Source organism: Podarcis erhardii (genome assembly GCF_964252035.2).
Source record: "Podarcis erhardii genome assembly, chromosome: 6".
In the NCBI taxonomy this organism is placed as follows: domain Eukaryota; kingdom Metazoa; phylum Chordata; class Lepidosauria; order Squamata; family Lacertidae; genus Podarcis; species Podarcis erhardii.
In genome coordinates this window covers 32663033-32680080 of record NC_138510.1, presented here as the reverse complement: position 1 = coordinate 32680080, position 17048 = coordinate 32663033, and the positions used below count along the sequence as shown (strand labels likewise).

General features: G+C 43.0%; 1 protein-coding gene across 8 annotated transcripts in view; it reads right to left on the bottom strand.

The window, feature by feature from the left end:
* PPFIA4 (PTPRF interacting protein alpha 4) overlaps window positions 1-17048 on the bottom strand; it is a 109158-nt gene that overhangs the window by 60154 nt on the left and 31956 nt on the right. For 7 of the 8 annotated variants that reach the window (XM_081866984.1, XM_081866986.1, XM_081866987.1 and 4 more), the window contains one exon: window positions 13408-14283. In XM_081866984.1, coding sequence (XP_081723110.1) covers window positions 13408-13644 — 237 coding nt within the window. In that variant the 5' untranslated portion in view covers window positions 13645-14283. Of the gene's footprint in view, window positions 1-2102; window positions 2361-13407; window positions 14284-17048 lie in introns of those variants that run through there. The other variant, XM_081866990.1, reaches the window with a different exon arrangement.

Here is a 17048-nt window from a genome sequence, read left to right as displayed (position 1 = left end):
CAGGCTACCTTAAGGGGTACCTGTCACACCTCAACTGTTTGAGCAAAAACAAAAGAACTTGTGATTTTAAATGTTAAGAGCATATCAATTATGTAAAGTGATTTTCTTAATATCGGAAGAGCCAAACACAGCAATGACTGAGAATGTGGAACATTTTTTTCAGATACAAGGACAATTCTTCTTTTCCCTACTGATTTGCCTCAGAGTTCAAGGAATGAATTGGGTCCATTTAGGATGTAAGTCACATTTTGGGCATCTAACTGGAATAACTGTTTGTGCCAGGCATAGTGGATCAAAACAGATACAGAAGCAATCAGTGTTATTAACTGCATCACAGATAATAATTAGTCCAGTGTGCACATAGGAGAATTTTAAAGAAGAAAAAAGAATGTCCAAATGAATCAGTATTGGACTTAAGGAACCCATCTCCTGATGGATCAGACCAAAGGCCTATCTAGTTCAGCACTGTGCTTCCCACATTACACAGCCAGATACTCAGAGGAAGACCACAAGCAGGACATAAGGGCAATAGTTCTTTTCCATGGTTAGTCCCCAGCAGCTGGTATTCAGATGTCTGCTGGCTCTGTGCAGGCTGCTTGTAGCTGCTATGACTAGTAGCTTTGTTGTAAATGAATTGGTCTAATTCCCTTTTAAAAGATTGGTTTTTCCTACAATCCTATGACAACTGCCCACTGTCAGGGGAAAAGCCACTAGGTCGGGCTAGAAAATGACGAGATGTAAGGTAGACCATTATGCAGTCACCTTTCTGAGAGATATCAGGGGAGAATAAAAATGAGACTGCCAGGTGCAATCCATGATGCTAATCACAGCCTAATTCCAAAACTAGTCAAGCATATAGAGCAGGTAAAGAGACTTTATTATTTCTCTTGGGTATATCCAATAGATGCCCAGGATGGTCACAGGAAAATAAATACAAATACGTTGCAGCAGCAACACTGGTCGTGCTCCTGAAGGAAAATGTATTGTCTGTTCACAGGCTGCCTGAGAGGTATGTATACATAAAGACAGAAATGAAAGGAAGGAGTAGGCAGGTTTGAGGGTGGAAAACAAAATTTCACACATTTTTTGATAGGTGTGAATTTTTAGGTATCAGTCCCACATGCATGCCATGTGTTTTGTCCAGTTCCATGGTGCTACCAATCAAAATTCTAGGAGTCTGGTGACTATAGAGTCCCTGGGATTTTCCCAGCCCTCATAGTGGGCTTGGGGAAGTGCTTTTTGGGGCTATGGCAATTAGTTCCAAAAAAGGTAAATCACGTATGCTCCACCAGGAAGGAAAAACTTCAGCCCTTTGAAAGTATGACCTTAGTTCACATGGACCCTTCAAAATAGAACAAAGAACTAGCCATTTTACCATGATGTACAGTGGGCAGCTCACAAAGTAGTTTCAAACAGCAGTGGCAAAGCAACAGGCTATATGTTCATACTTAGGCATTTCCCACTTCTAAATTCCAAACCTGCAGGTCTGTTTGTTCAAGCATGTTAAGGTAAACAGATCACTATAAATCAGAAGCTCCCAAAGGTCAACTGCTCTTTTGTTTGTACTCAATGAACTTTTCATTGAGGGTTCAGCGTGGTAGGAAATCTCTGCTCCATGCAACTCTCTAGGAAATATCCTTTGTCTTACCTGTCAGGGGAATCACCTGACAGTGCTAACTGTGCCCAATACTCTTTCCCAGTGCTTCTTTTCTGGGGGGACACGGGGGGACGCATACCCTAAACATTTTGTGAATCTAAGTTTGGCCTTATTGAGGAGGAGTATTTCAATATGAATAGGAAAGTGAGAGTACCCTTAAACATTTTTTAAGGAAAAAAACACTGCTCTTTCCTCCCCTCCCCCTCAAGACATTTGGAGTAGCCTATAGCACTGATACTTCAATTTCTTAACAAACAAATATGAACAGAAGTTCATGCCTATAGGCAACACAACTCCTGAAAGAAGTAGAATTAGAAGAAAAGCAGCTGCTTGTGGAGGTTCGGATAGGCCTCAACACTTGCTTTAAGAGCCTGGAGTATTTCCATCTACCAAGAAAAGGTGAAAAGCTATGGTGGGCAGACACTGCAAGGGGTATCCTGCTTACCTGATACATGTACATGCTGAAATTAATGCCATTGGACAGATGGATGGTTATGGATTTGTTCCCTGTATTCATGCTGGGGAATCATAGCCAGCTTGATCTGTAAATCCATGGCTCTGCCAGGCCGAGGGGAGAACAGCAACTAAATCCAGAGATGAAGGGTAGAGGCAGCCTAAGTTCCATGCCCTGCTGCAGACCCTGGTGCCTGAGGTTCAAACCAGCAGGAAGTTGCTTCTTGCAGAATCTGTCTGTCCGGGAGGAGGAGGAGAACTGGGCACTGGAATAGTGTCAGCGAAGCCCTTGTCAAGAGGAGGTATTTGGAGCTCACGGAAATTCCCCATCTGCTGCCTGTGCTAATCACATCCCTTTTCAAGATCCAGGGGAGGCAGCAGTGCGACTTGGTAAGGGATGCAAAAATGCTACAAGCAGAAGCTGGGAGCCGGAAGAGCCAGCAGCCTCCCCCAGAGGATCTCACAGATGCACAAAGTCCCTTTGCAATGACCTAGTTTGCTCTGCATTGCTTGCATGTTCCCTATACAGAATGTCGGAGGGAGAGGAATTGAAGCAAGAGCAGAGAGTAAATCCGCATAGCCCCTTAATCCAAGCGGCTGCAGAGCCCGAGAGGCGTAACCCTCCCTTGGCTGACCTGGCATGCTCTCTGCCCAGCTGCTCAACATGGATGAGTGCAGACACCAGAGCTGTGGCTCTCAATCCAAGACGTGGGCATTGAGCATGTGAGGCCACAAAGGGGCGTGTGCCTGAAAATCAGCTACGGCAGAGCCCATTTAGGGCCAGGGTACCTTTTGACCAGCTTGGAATTTATTGGATCTGGCTGACCCAACTGGGAATTTGCCAAGGGCAGAAGGTCATTCAGCTCAGTGAGGAAGCAGAAAGACCAAAATGTGTCAAGGCCAGAAGGTGCTCATACTGGGCTTGTAAGCAGCCTGTCTGGCTGAGTGCTTAGCTCTCCCTCCCTTGCCAAGCTCTTGCAGACTGCTGTCGCTGCTCAGCTAAATGTGAAGTACCCTGGGGTTGGTACTACTATAATGCAAGAAATATTTGAGTTTCTTTCCCCCTTCTAAAAATACAGGTCCTCCCCCTTCTCACTACAAGCCAGAAAGTGAGCTGTCATACCCTTAGCTAGGCTCTGCAGCATGCTGCAGGGCCTAGCATCTCAGTTTGGGGTTCATGGTTGACCTGCTAAATAATCACCTCAGAACATGGCTGCCAAGGTTAATCCCAACCCTGGGCTCTCTTCTGTTCTGAAAGATATGCACATGAGACTCAGTGCCTTGGACACACAATATTAGTAACAGCCACTCGCACTTTTTTCAAATAATCTTGTCTGCATTTTACTGAAGATAAACTCAACCATCCCCACTCCACACACATACACATTCAATCATCTGCATGAAACAAGGAGACAGTGACAACTACATTTAGGATTGGCTTATTATCCTCCTGCCTGGAAGCTGCCAAGTGCTACAGTGTCATGCCTACCAATTTTCTTCAGTAAGAATGCTAAGACCACAGGTAGCGAAACACAATGCTCTCCAGATGTTGATAGACTACAACACTCATCAACCCTCACCACTGGCCATGCTGACTGGGACTGATAGGAATTATAGTTGAACAACTTCAGGAGGGTATCACATTGTCTGCACTTGTTTTAGACAATAAAAGTCCATGTCAGTTAATATTGGACTTTGTGCAAAATCTTTGTAATGCTTTAAAACTGCAGCTGTTCCTAGTGGCAAGGAACCTTCACTGCCCTCTTTTTGGTGCCTGCTAAAAATATTTTCATTTAGGCAAACCTATCCAATACGTAAAATGTTGACATGCACTTTAACCTGGCTCTTAAGCATATACCGTAATTGAACTGAATTTTTTTTGAATGTTTTAAATAGTTTTTAACTATTTTCTTTACTGATAATTTTTACTGTAAACCACTTGGAGGTTTTATTGCAATCTAGCTGTGAAATAAACAAACATAAATAAACCTAGGTATATGGATTACTTTTGATTCAAGCCAATGTCAAACTTTGGCTTGGATTTTATGCATCCTTTGAGTAAAATTATAATGTGTGTGGGAAGGGTAGAATACTTACTCACATCTCATTGAGAGACAGATAGTGGTGTGCCCAGAAATCAGGAGCAGCTTAGTACACCATTGTATGACTCAAATACTTGCAAAAAAATTCCACTTTCTGATTTTGTATGAATGACTTCTAGATTCAGCTCCAGGAGTAACGTGGGAAGTAGACCAAATATATCCCCTTTGAAATCTTCTAAGCACTGAAGTTTAAATAATAAATATATGGGAGACACCCATTATGGTGCCCAGATTTCAACTACCAGCTAATGGGGTAGGCAATGAAAAGGCCATGGCCCCAGAGACCTGCTCTGTGCAAGATCTGCCTCTCTGAGGTGAATTTCACAACCTCCACCTGTTTGACAGTATACAGTCCTCCTCCACTGCCGACAGCGGCAAAGGAGGAGGAGGAAGGAGGAAGGAGCAGCCCAAAAGGGCTGCTTTCAGGCTGCTTGTTCCTCCTCCACTGACAGCCGCCAACAGGGACCCTCAATCGAGTATAAACTGAGTGGGACTTCGTCAGCATAAAAAATGTGTTCCACCCACAGCATCTTTGGTTGGATAAGGTATGCCTTTTCCTAGGCTGTTACAGTAAACATCGAAAATTACTGTGCTAGATGATGTAATAGCACAATAGCACAATACTCCATTATTGGAGTATTTCCGCAGCCTAGAAGTCTGCAAGATTTATGATAAAACAAAGTATTAAGGACAGGGCTTTCTGTCTTCTCTTACCTTTTAAGTACTGTGTGAAGCTGGATTGAGCAAACTATTTTCTCTGGGCTCATCCCTCCATGGTCCAGATGGTGGGTGCACATGAGCGCCTGCGCCCGCAATTTCCAGCATCGGCGCAGACATGTTTTCCAGCGTCTGAGTCAACGCGATTTGTGGCACTGCACTGTGCCGGTTTAGTGCAATGCGCGGGGACTCGTTGAGCGGGCGGCTTGGTTCAGGGGCAGCTCGTGAACTGGTAAAACAACCCCCGTGAGCCGCTTGTGGCCCATGGGCCTTAGGTTGCCAACCCCTGGTTTAGATAATCTGCTTCCTTTAGGTGTACCTGCAGCTGGCTTGCCACCACCATCTCAATCACCTTGATCAGGAAAGGAATTCTAGAGAGGGGACAGTAATTTTCTAAGACCTCTTGATCCACGGAGGCCATCTTTAAGACAGAGGCATTAACCACACCCTGGAACTGTATTACACATATTTTTCCCTATGACAAATATTGTCGTATGTATGTATGTTGTTCCTTTGCAAGAGAACTTGAATGCCTTCTGTCAAGCTTCCGAGTATAAAACACTGTATCTTTTCCCTATATAAACTGTCTTCCAAGTGTAAATCTGTATTTAATGCCCTTGATATAATATGAATCAACTGTAAATGGTGTGAGCAAGGAATAAATGTTTGGGTTTGAAAAGAAAGCACGAAAGAAGCAACAAATGATGTTGATAAGATACAATGCTCATACTTGGAATTGTGACTGGAGGCATCCAAGTTCTCTTATAAACGAAGAACACACATAGTATGTTATTATGCGTGTACCTAACTTATTAAAACGCGTAACAGAATGGAACAGTTTGGGGGAAAATAAACAGGCAAAGGCATGATTAAGCAGTTCCTGCAGCATTGTAAATGAACACCTCCGATTCCACCTGAATCGGGGGTGGGGGGGTGGAAGCTAGCATAAATAAAACATTACCCTGGGCACCAGCTATGGGTCTTCCCTAGATTTCAGCACCACCTGCTGGTACTACCACGTCACAACACTGTACCAAACCTGTTCAGCTTCCCCTCAGTTATCAGGGATGGATTTTCATGAGAATAAACACTCTATAGCATCACAGTATTAATGTTAGAGTACCTGTAGAAAAAATGCTAATTATGAATTTGCACAGAATACAATTATTGTGTCAAAAAAGTTTATTAAAACTTTCATGAGTTTAGGTACTTGTGCTAAGGGCACACACAAAGTCCATGCTGGGAAGTTTGTAGCACTGCTTTTGACAATCTGTTTATAAACATTCTGCAAAAAGATGGTAAGTTCTTCATATCCTACAGTGCTATGTGCTAGCTTAGAACTTCACATTTGGCTCTCCCTCACGTAAAAGGTAGTAATACAGGTAACTCGCATCTTGCACAAGGGTTATGCTCCTGGTCATTTAGTGTATAAGCAAAATTGTGTAAAACCAGAGCAACCTCTTGAAACCTCAAAAAACATTGCTTCACTTACCAATGAGGAACAAATGCAGCTCTTAGTCTCCCTCCTCCTCTTCTTTGCTAATTGATGCTTTGGGGGATTATGTGTGGACGAGAAAAAGTGCTTGGCTGTGGTTTGGAACCACAGGTGGGTTGCATGGGCTCATCTAATGTTGCTATTGGTGGTTTCTTCATCAGGAACATTGTGATTGGCAACTGCCACTGTTGTTTCTTGGGTTTGTCAAGCATTTCTTTTTATGGTCTCATAGTGTCTGTAATGCCACAGATGATCTTGAGGCTGCATTCCATGGAGGCATGAAACTCTGGAATCAGATCATTTGCGTGCTTTGTTACTTGAAAGAGTTTATAAAATTCAGGTGGGTAGCCGTGTTGGTCTGACACAGTAGAAACATATATAAAAAATAATAAGAAAATTGTCTAGTAGCACTTAGAGACCAACTAAGATTGTGCTTGGTATGAGCTTTCATGTGCATGCATACTTCTTCAGATATGAGTTTATTAAAGTTATGCAGGTTCCAGCTTGCTGTCTCACACTCACCATCCTCACATTCTGAACTTGATCTGACCAGTTCCTCAAGCTCTTCAACAGTCAGTACCTGTTGGCCTCCAATTAGCTTTTCCCCTAAATATGGTCAACAAAGCTATCACCACCCACTTGCCTGGCACAATGTCCTCAAGCTCAGTGGCAATGCTTGGAAATCCTGCAAAATCCTGCAAATACATGTTCTGTCAGCATGCATTCACTGTTTCAGCCCTGATTGCATTCACTGTCTGTTTGATGTAGGTGATGCAATGGGCAATATTGAAGGACTTCCAGCATCCATCACATTGATCATCCAAGAGAAGGTGAGCTTCATGTAAGCAACCTTGAAGCAGAGAATCACACCATGATCCAGAGGCACAATGAGGGAAGTCGTATTGGGAACTATGTGCAAAGCAGAGTGCCTTGGGCTACCCAGAAGCAGTATCCACAAGCAGCATCACTTTAAACTCCAGGTGAGACTCTCTCAGTTCCTTCCAGTCCAGAAATGATGGAAAAGTCATCCAGGCCTTTTTGTTGGATTGCCAAACCACAGGAAGGAGACCTGTACAGCAAGCATGGCTTTATTAGGTGTCCAGCCACTTTGCCAGAGAGCAGCACAGTCACTGGATCTTTTGCAAGCCACGGACTTGTTTTTCAGCTTTGGCAATCTAAGTCACCTCAGGCATTTTCTTCCAGAACAGCCCCATCTTGTCTGCACTGAAGACTTGCATTGAAGATATACATAGGCGCCGACTCCATGGGGCCTGAGGGGGCCCGAGCCCCCTCAAAAATTCGTTTGGGGGGGCTCAGCCCCCCCAATAATTTAAAAAAATTATTACCTTAAATTTCGCTCTATAACACGCAGATTTTTCTCCTAAAAAGTAAGGGGAAATGTCTGTGCGTGTTATTGAGCGAATGTGTGGTCCCTGGAGCTGACTCCGGAGCGCAGGGGCAAAAATAGGCAAAAATCAGGCAAAAATAAGATCCATCGGGCGGTCGGGCGGAGGGAAGGCGGAAGCTGCTGCTTTCCTGCATTCTGCCTCAGGGTCTTACTGCCCACCCGCTTCTGTTGCTGCGTTTGCTCAAACTCAACAAAGAGCAGGGAATCCCCTGCCCTCCTGGCAAGCAGAGGGTTAAGGAAAGGATCGAGTCCTTCCTTCTAATTCTTTCCTAGTCACACTGCGTGCAGGCTCCAGCCCACCACCTCCTCCTCTCCGTGCTCTAGGGACTCGCAGGTGGGAGAGAGAGAGAGAGGGCTGGCTTGGGGGGACCGGGACTTTTGCCTTCCTTTCCTCCCCCCCACCCCGTTAAACTCCTTCCCTGCATTCTTAGCCAGCTGCTTCTCCGCACACCCCTCTTGTGCTTCTTGTCCTGTGTTTTTCCTTCCCTCCCCATTTAAAACGTGGTGACAAAGCACGGATCCACATGGATCCTCAGGATTTTTGCATTGGGTCACCCCAAATTCACCATCAGATCACATTACATGTCCATGGCTACAGTCTGTACCAAAAAAATCACGCACCCACTGTTGCCTGGAGCTGCAATGGTGCAAAAACGTGGTTACAAAGCATGGATCCACAGGATCTTTGCACTGGGTCACCCCAAATTCACCATCAGATAACATAGCATGTCCATGGCTACAGCCTGCACCAAAAAAATCACGCACCCACCGTTGCCTAGGGTCACAGTGGTGCAAAAACGTGGTTACAAAGCACGGATCCACATGGATCCTCAGGATTTTTGCATTGGGTCACCCCAAATTCACCATCAGATCACATAGCATGTCCATGGCTACATCTTGCACCAAAAAAATCACGCACCCACTGTTGCCTAGGGTCACAGTGGTGCAAAAACGTGGTTACAAAGCACGGATCCACATGGATCCTCAGGATTTTTGCATTGGGTCACCCCAAATTCACCATCAGATCACATAGCATGTCCATGGCTACATCTTGCACCCAAAAAATCACGCACCCACTGTTGCCTAGGGTCACAGTGGTGCAAAAACGTGGTTACAAAGCACGGATCCACATGGATCCTCAGGATTTTTGCATTGGGTCACCCCAAATTCACCATCAGATCACATAGCATGTCCATGGCTACATCTTGCACCAAAAAAATCACGCACCCACTGTTGCCTAGGGTCACAGTGGTGCAAAAACGTGGTTACAAAGCACGGATCCACATGGATCCTCAGGATTTTTGCATTGGGTCACCCCAAATTCACCATCAGATCACATAGCATGTCCATGGCTACATCTTGCACCCAAAAAATCACGCACCCACTGTTGCCTAGGGTCACAGTGGTGCAAAAACGTGGTTACAAAGCACGGATCCACATGGATCCTCAGGATTTTTGCATTGGGTCACCCCAAATTCACCATCAGATCACATAGCATGTCCATGGCTACATCTTGCACCAAAAAAAAACGCACCCACTGTTGCCTAGGGTCACAGTGGTGCAAAAACGTGGTTACAAAGCACGGATCCACATGGATCCTCAGGATCTTTGCATTGGGTCACCCCAAATTCACCATCAGATCACATAGCATGTCCATGGCTACATCTTGCACCAAAAAAATCACGCACCCACTGTTGCCTAGGGTCACAGTGGTGCAAAAACGTGGTTACAAAGCACGGATCCACATGGATCCTCAGGATTTTTGCATTGGGTCACCCCAAATTCACCATCAGATCACATAGCATGTCCATGGCTACATCTTGCACCAAAAAAACCCGCACCCACTGTTGCCTAGGGTCACAGTGGTGCAAAAACGTGGTTACAAAGCACGGATCCACATGGATCCTCAGGATCTTTGCATTGGGTCACCCCAAATTCACCATCAGATCACATAGCATGTCCATGGCTACATCTTGCACCAAAAAAATCACGCACCCACTGTTGCCTAGGGTCACAGTGGTGCAAAAACGTGGTTACAAAGCATGGATCCACATGGATCCTCAGGATTTTTGCATTGGGCTACTCCAAACTCACTGTCAGATATTAAAAATCTTTATAAAATAGAGAATTAAATACATACAGAATGTTAAATTTTCAGTTTCGAAATATTAGTACTAGTTTAGTACTGTATTTCTATATTACTATAGTACTGTAATTGTTATTTTCAAATACTTAAATATTTTTAGGGTGTAAGACCCAATTAAAGCCCGTTATTTACATACAGTATTACAGTATTTACATACAGTATTAGGCATACTGTATTAACTTTATTAACTGTATTAAAGCATTAACTTTGAGATATTATTTTTATTTAATGAACCCTCAGCCTTATTCAAAGTAAGCTTAAATTAGCTATTTCACTTATTAATCAAAGTGCTATTACTGTGCAACAGCAATATTTTATGTTTTATTCTTTTAATGATAGTTTAGGATTTATTTAAATATCATTTCAATCTTTTCAGAGCTATATATTCACTGCTCTGTAATAGTCTATAAGCATAATTGTTACTGTAAATTAAATTAGCTTTTTACGAAAATACCGTGCGTGTTTATGTTTTGTTTCTTTTTTCAAAGCCAAAAAGTGTTTCAGGCTTGTCGAGTTTCCCGGAGTGTGGAGTTATAGAGAGTCAAGTTTTCGGGGTTCTAATGTTGATCATATGACTCTAAAATACTTTTAAAAAACTTTAAAACTCACTAATTTTCATCTAAAATTTAGAAAACTTCCCGGGGCAGGACCCCGGTATGGGCCCCCCCAATATTTTTTATAAGTCGGCGCCCCTGAAGATATACCTTGTCATACATCAGCATCTTTAGTTGCACGTGGTATGTTTTTGCAGCCTCTTGTCTGCAGCTGCAGTTTCCCCAGTCATTTGGACATTCATGAGGGTGAAGTGAACCTTAAAGCTGTTATGCCAAACTGGGCTGGCTTTCCACAACTGTGGTGGAAGGTTTGAAGCGGTCATAGAGGCTGAGAGCCTTTTGGAGTAAGATGCTGCCCTCCACAGGAACACATTTACAGTTCATGTCTTCCAGCCACAAGTTCAGTGCCTTCTCTGTCTCCACCAAGGCCTTGTCCCACACCTGGCTGGTCACTGTTGCAGTTAGTGATGTGCTTGCTGCCACAAATCTCCTTCTCATGCACCTTGATGGCACAGGGGCTAGACTTGTTCTGTCCATATTTGCATGCCGCAGCACACACAGGCATGCCATCCTTCAAACAGTCCAGCACAACCACTTTCTCTTCCAGCATGGGAGCCACCCTCTGCTTCTTTGGTTTCTCAGTAAAGGTAAAGGGACCTCTGACCATTAGGTCCAGTCATGACCAACTCTGGGGTTGCGGCACTCATCTCGCTTTATTGGCCGAGGGAGCTGGCGTACAGCTTCCGGGTCATGTGGCCAGCATGACTAAGCCGCTTCTGGCGAACCAGAGCAGCACACGGAAATGCCATTTACCTTCCTGCCGGAGCGGTACCTATTTATCTACTTGCACTTTGACGTGCTTTCAAACTGCTAGGTTGGCAGGAGCAGGGACCGAGCAACGGGAGCTCAGTAGCTGATGACAATGATACCTTGTGTTTGGGGGCTGTTCTGCAACTCTCTCCAAGTACCTCCTCCACACTCCAACCTCCCCCAATGTCTTTCCAAACTCCTCCACAAGTCTCTCTGGCCTCCACCAATCTCTCTTCAACCACCTCCCAAACTCTCTGCTATCTCCTCCACTCTCTCTCCACACTCCAATTACTCTCTCAACCACTCTCCCAAAGACTGACGGATTGCTGGCCATTTTTTCCTAACTCTGCCTCCTCCCACCCCCATGCACAAAATTTATTTATTTAATGGTGTTCAGCATAAAGCTGTACTCAAGTACAGTATAATAAGCATAAGATGCAAGTTACCTGTACTTCATTGAATTAGTTACAGAGTAACCTTCACTACATGTACATACACATCATGCCCCATCCAACAGGTAGCACACTGCTGCATCAAATTCCATGAAAGCTGAGTCAGGAGGGAATCACAGAATTGTAGAGTTGGATCATTTAGTCGAACCCCCTGCAATGCAGGACTATGCAGCTGTCCCAAACAGGGACTGAACCTGCAACCTTGGCATTATCAGCATAACACTCTAAACAACTGAGCTATACAAGCTGACTTAGGAAGAAATGAGAACCAGAATTAAAAGGACTATGAAGATCAGAGGAAATCTGTTATTGGCACACTACTAGTTAAGGTGTTAGAAATTAATTAGAACTCTGGAAATAAAACTGCAAACAATTATGACTGAACAGTTCTTTTCCTTGGAATTTAGCCTGGGGCACTGAGGCAGTTTCTAGTTTTAAATAAATAGCTACAAAAAAGACCAACATTCAGTTGCTAAATGTAGTATTTTACATGTGGCAGCTGGCCACTTCCCCAAGAACCAGATTTTATGTTCCTTACACAAGCTTTCAGAACAGCCTTCCTGGACATGTGGAGAGATTAAGCTCCATCGTAATCAGACATGGGTGCAGTTATGGCCATTTGTGACCTAGGCCTATAATTCCTGAGCCCCACAAATCCTGCTTGGAACTGCCTGCAATCATGATAGATAGACATATGAAGTTATGACTGTATATATAAAGTTACTACAGCATGTATAACAATGTCTAGTTTTTCTCCAGCAAACGATCAGCTGGAAAAGTAGCTGTATTGAGCACTTCCAAATTGTAAACCTACTCATTCACAGGGAACTGCAACCCCCTCCAGAAGAGGCAACCCACCTGCTCCTAGGCTGACTGGCTCATCCATTATCAGCTCCCATCATATCTTAATTACGCTTAAGCTTTTTCTACCTCATCTAGCCCACCACCAACTTCAAGCATCAGCTCAGAGAATCCAGACACACCTGGATCCAAGGACAAGGATAAAAAGAGTTAGGCATCACTGATATGTCACCTCTGGTTCCCTTATGTTCTTACCCACAAGTTTCATATGGATGTTAAATTTCTTAGAAGGCAAGATTGGACTCTTATTACATACAACAAGATGAATTTCAGTGGAGCCAACTGGTGGTCTTCTAACACTATCTCCTAGTCAGAGCAAAACCACTGCAGAGTTGTGCCAGTCAGTCCAGAAAGACACTGTTGTCAATGCTACTGAAATATTGGGAGCAAGAAAGTATTAAGACAGATAAAGTGATTGCTGCAATTAGAGCTGGAAGGGGCCTCAAAGATCACCTAGTCCAACACCTTGCTAAAGCAGAAAATGCCATATTATATAGTACCCGCTATAAGCAGCTATGCAGTTAATTTAGAAGGAAATTAGAAAAGGTTTCAAAACTCCATCCCTGGCAAGTGCCTACAGTGATGGGAAACCAATGCATTATGCATTACATTCACGTCCAACTTTAGCCATATCCTCTCAAATTAGACTAAGAAAGCCATGCACGCTGTCCTGGCATGCCAGTATCTTTGCCCATGACTTTTCCTGCTGTTGCCATCTTTTAGTTTCCACAAAATCTGTGTATTTATCTTACCTGAGGTAAAGCAGAGTTCAGTTGCCTCTGCAGCTGGTCTCTCTCATGCACGGTCTCCTGTAGCCGGCCCTGAGTCACAGACAGAGTCTCACGTGTTTCCCGAAGAGTCTCTAGCAGCTTGTCTCTCTCATCAAGCATATTCACCATCAGCTGTTCAAAGTTGGCATCAGAATCAGAGCCCGGCTGTGACCCCAAGGGGTCACTCTCGCTGATGGTAGGCATTACCTCACACATCATGGCAATACTTGGCAAATGCCCCGCGTTACAGTAAGATCAGAGACTGGCAGGGAATTCCTCCTCAGGATGCCTCTTAAGGCTCTATAAACAGTAAGCTAAGGTCACATGGTTACTGTAGCCAACTGCAGGCTGTGGCAACTGTCAAATGCAGGCTGCATGGTAAGGTCCGTAAACCCTCCATTTCTCTTTGCAAACAGCTGAAGTTTATATTACATCTATCAACATCTGAAAAGGTCATCAGAGCATTTTTAACATCGAATACATAAAGTAATTAAGACCAGCAAGACCCCAGGACTGAAGGGTAATCCTGTGAGGGTTGTTCCAGATAACTCTGGCATATATTCCTGAGACCCCTCCAGTGATGGTCACCAGCCATGGCAGAGCTCTCTGTCATTCAGAAAATAGGATGTCCCCTTTCAACACACATATACACACACATTTGCTGCCTTGAAAGATTCAGAAGTATTAGGAAGTCCATGAAATATTTCATTTTCCTTGATATCGTTAGCAGGAAGTCAGCTTGGACAGATCAGCCAATGGCTTGTGAAGTCTTGAGTGGCATCAGAGCAGACTGATCACTCTCCAAGCAAGGTTACGCCTTTGCCAAATACCTGTTGTACTTCGCTCTTGATCTAGAATCTGTGGAAAAAGAACATTTTATGCATTAGAAAAGTGTCCATCTATTGCTTTGCAATTTTTTTCCTCTCAAGAACTTAGATTAGTATATTGCCTTTTTTATTTCCATGAGATAATCCAAAAGAGGGTGTTTTTACAGCAAGCTCTGCACCACAGGTTTCAATTAACTTGTTTACCATCTGTTTCTTGTTACCACCCTTAATTTAGACATGATATTTCTATGTATAGATTCTAGATGCCATGAACCACTTCCCCTCATTTCGATTGTTTTTATCTTGTTTGAGGTTCCATTTCCTCAGCCCATTTTTATAAGGTTGTGTCTTGGAGTTAAGTATCACGTTCACTAGCATCATTCCACCACATTTCCAAAGAAGAATATTGTATACATTATTTCTATTTGCTATTTGCTATCTTAGTTATTGGCCTTTCTGCATGACCAGATAACAGGTACAATAAAAAGCAGTAATGTTTATTATTTATTGAGCACTTATAGTAAGTAGGTATGATACAAGCTGAATAAAAATACAAGGACCTGCCACAAAGCTTACTTCAAATAAACAGAAAAGAAAAAAAAAGTGGAGGGGTAAAAATAATAAAGTTAACATACACTATATCAATTAAAATGTTCTTGTAAGAATCAATGAGATGCAGATGATCATGCTTTGATATATAATATACCACAGGTACAAGGACTAGCTAATGAATGGACATGAAACTGATTTAAACAAAAGAAAATGTAAAGCTTTTTTTAAAAGGCGAAAGAACCAGAAATATGCAAAAACAGGGAGGACAGAGATAACAACAACAACAACAACAACAACAATTACAATTTTTACCCTGCCATTCTGGGGAAATGAAGGAATAAAGGTATAATAATTTGTTTAAAGCATTTCTATGCCATATTTATGGCTTAATAGAAACTCCATCAGCCAGCTCTACAAAGGAAGGAACTGAGAAAGCATTATTTCACATTCCTGCTAGATGAGCCATAACTATTAGCAATAGGGACCCTCCAGATTATAAGAGAGTGGGCAGATTCATGTTAGGAGACTTTTAGATATCTTCTTCCTAAACTGTATGGGGCTTTAAAGAGAATAACCAGCACAGAAACACATCAGTAACCAGTGCAGATAACACAACTCAACCATATGCCCCAATCACAGACTCAGGTATGTGGTGCTTCTGCTGTGTGTAGGTGCTCATGTACCCACATATGTAGACACACACATGCCTGTGGACTAAGCAGACTTTTGTCCTTTCCAATTCTATGATTTAGTAATTCCTGCGCTAGCAACTTCAGGCACTGTTACACGAGTGCAATGAATTGTTTTAGCATCAAACTAAAATCAGTAACAAGCTAAGAAATCAGTTATCTTTTAAGGAATTATTATCCACACAAAAAGGAAGGAGTTGCAAGGAGAATCTAGCCATAAATTTGATGAAAAATACACTCAAGGGGGAAATTTATCACACTGTTAGAGTCATTCAAGCTGAAACAGTTCTGCTTCTGTTACAAGAAGATAAATGTCAAGCATTTCTGGGAAGAGGTTTTTCAGCACCACTTTGCCCGGAAAGAGGGTACTAGATGCCACCAGTAGAAGACAATATGCATTCTCAGAAAGAAAAAAAAACAGTCTGCAATTTATTAGTATGTAAATATAGATTCAAATGCCAAGCTTTACTGAAGAGGATGCTACTGAATGCTAGAGCTGCATGAAGACCCTGATCAGCTCAAGTTCTTGTGGTCTTCATATTTGACATAGCAGAATGTTGGAGATAGCACCATCACTAACACAGCATTTTTGTGTCATTTCTTCCAGGGACTGAGGTCAGTATGCTTCAATGACATACTTTTCTGCTGATGGAGAGAAAGTATTGAAGAGGAAAGGAAGCAATATTTATTTACAAAGAGATTTGTATCTCACTATTATAATGCAAAATCGTTACTCAGGATGATTTACTATCCTTAAAACAATAATCTAACAAACACACACAATACACATAAGAGTATAAAGGAAACCAGGGACAGGCTCAGCAAATAAACTAGCGCCTGGCAAAACAAAAGTCTTCTGGAATAAAAGTTTCCACTGCCTGGCAAACAATGGCAAGAGGGGACCTGAATCTGTTCCACTACCACCAGAGTAGGTTTGGGAGGTTTTTGTGGGGGGTGGGAGTGGGGGTGGGGAGTTTGAGGGGAAATTCCACCATGTGAGCAGAAGTTATTCTACAAACACTGTTATTGTGAAGGATACAACCCTTAATTTCACAGAGTATGCTTTCCTGATCATTAGTTATAACAGGAACATTTTCATGAACCATGCTGCCTCCCTCTTAAACCTTGACCATGTTTCATTCTTGAATGAGTGAGCCATGCCTTAACTACTAAAGCTAGGGTAGCCAACATGGCCGCAATGGCAACTTTGATAACTTTCCCTGTTCACAGAAAGCCACACATAAATAGCCTACAAAATAGCAATAAAAAACCCCCAAAAATAATATGCAGTCATCACCAGTCCACTAATGAATACCCAGATGAACAGGTGAGCTTTATCCGAGCACCAAAATGCCAGTAAAACTGCTGCCAGGCATACCTCTTGGGAGAGGGTGTTCCCAAGTCAGGGTACTACCCCCAATATTCTTGGGATCTCCATGTATATGCCATTCCACCAAGAAGGATGCTGTAAATACAGTATTATTTGTTGCCTTTCAATCAAATAATATTAAGGCACCTTAACAATTCAAATGTTTGAAATTTGACATAATGAAGA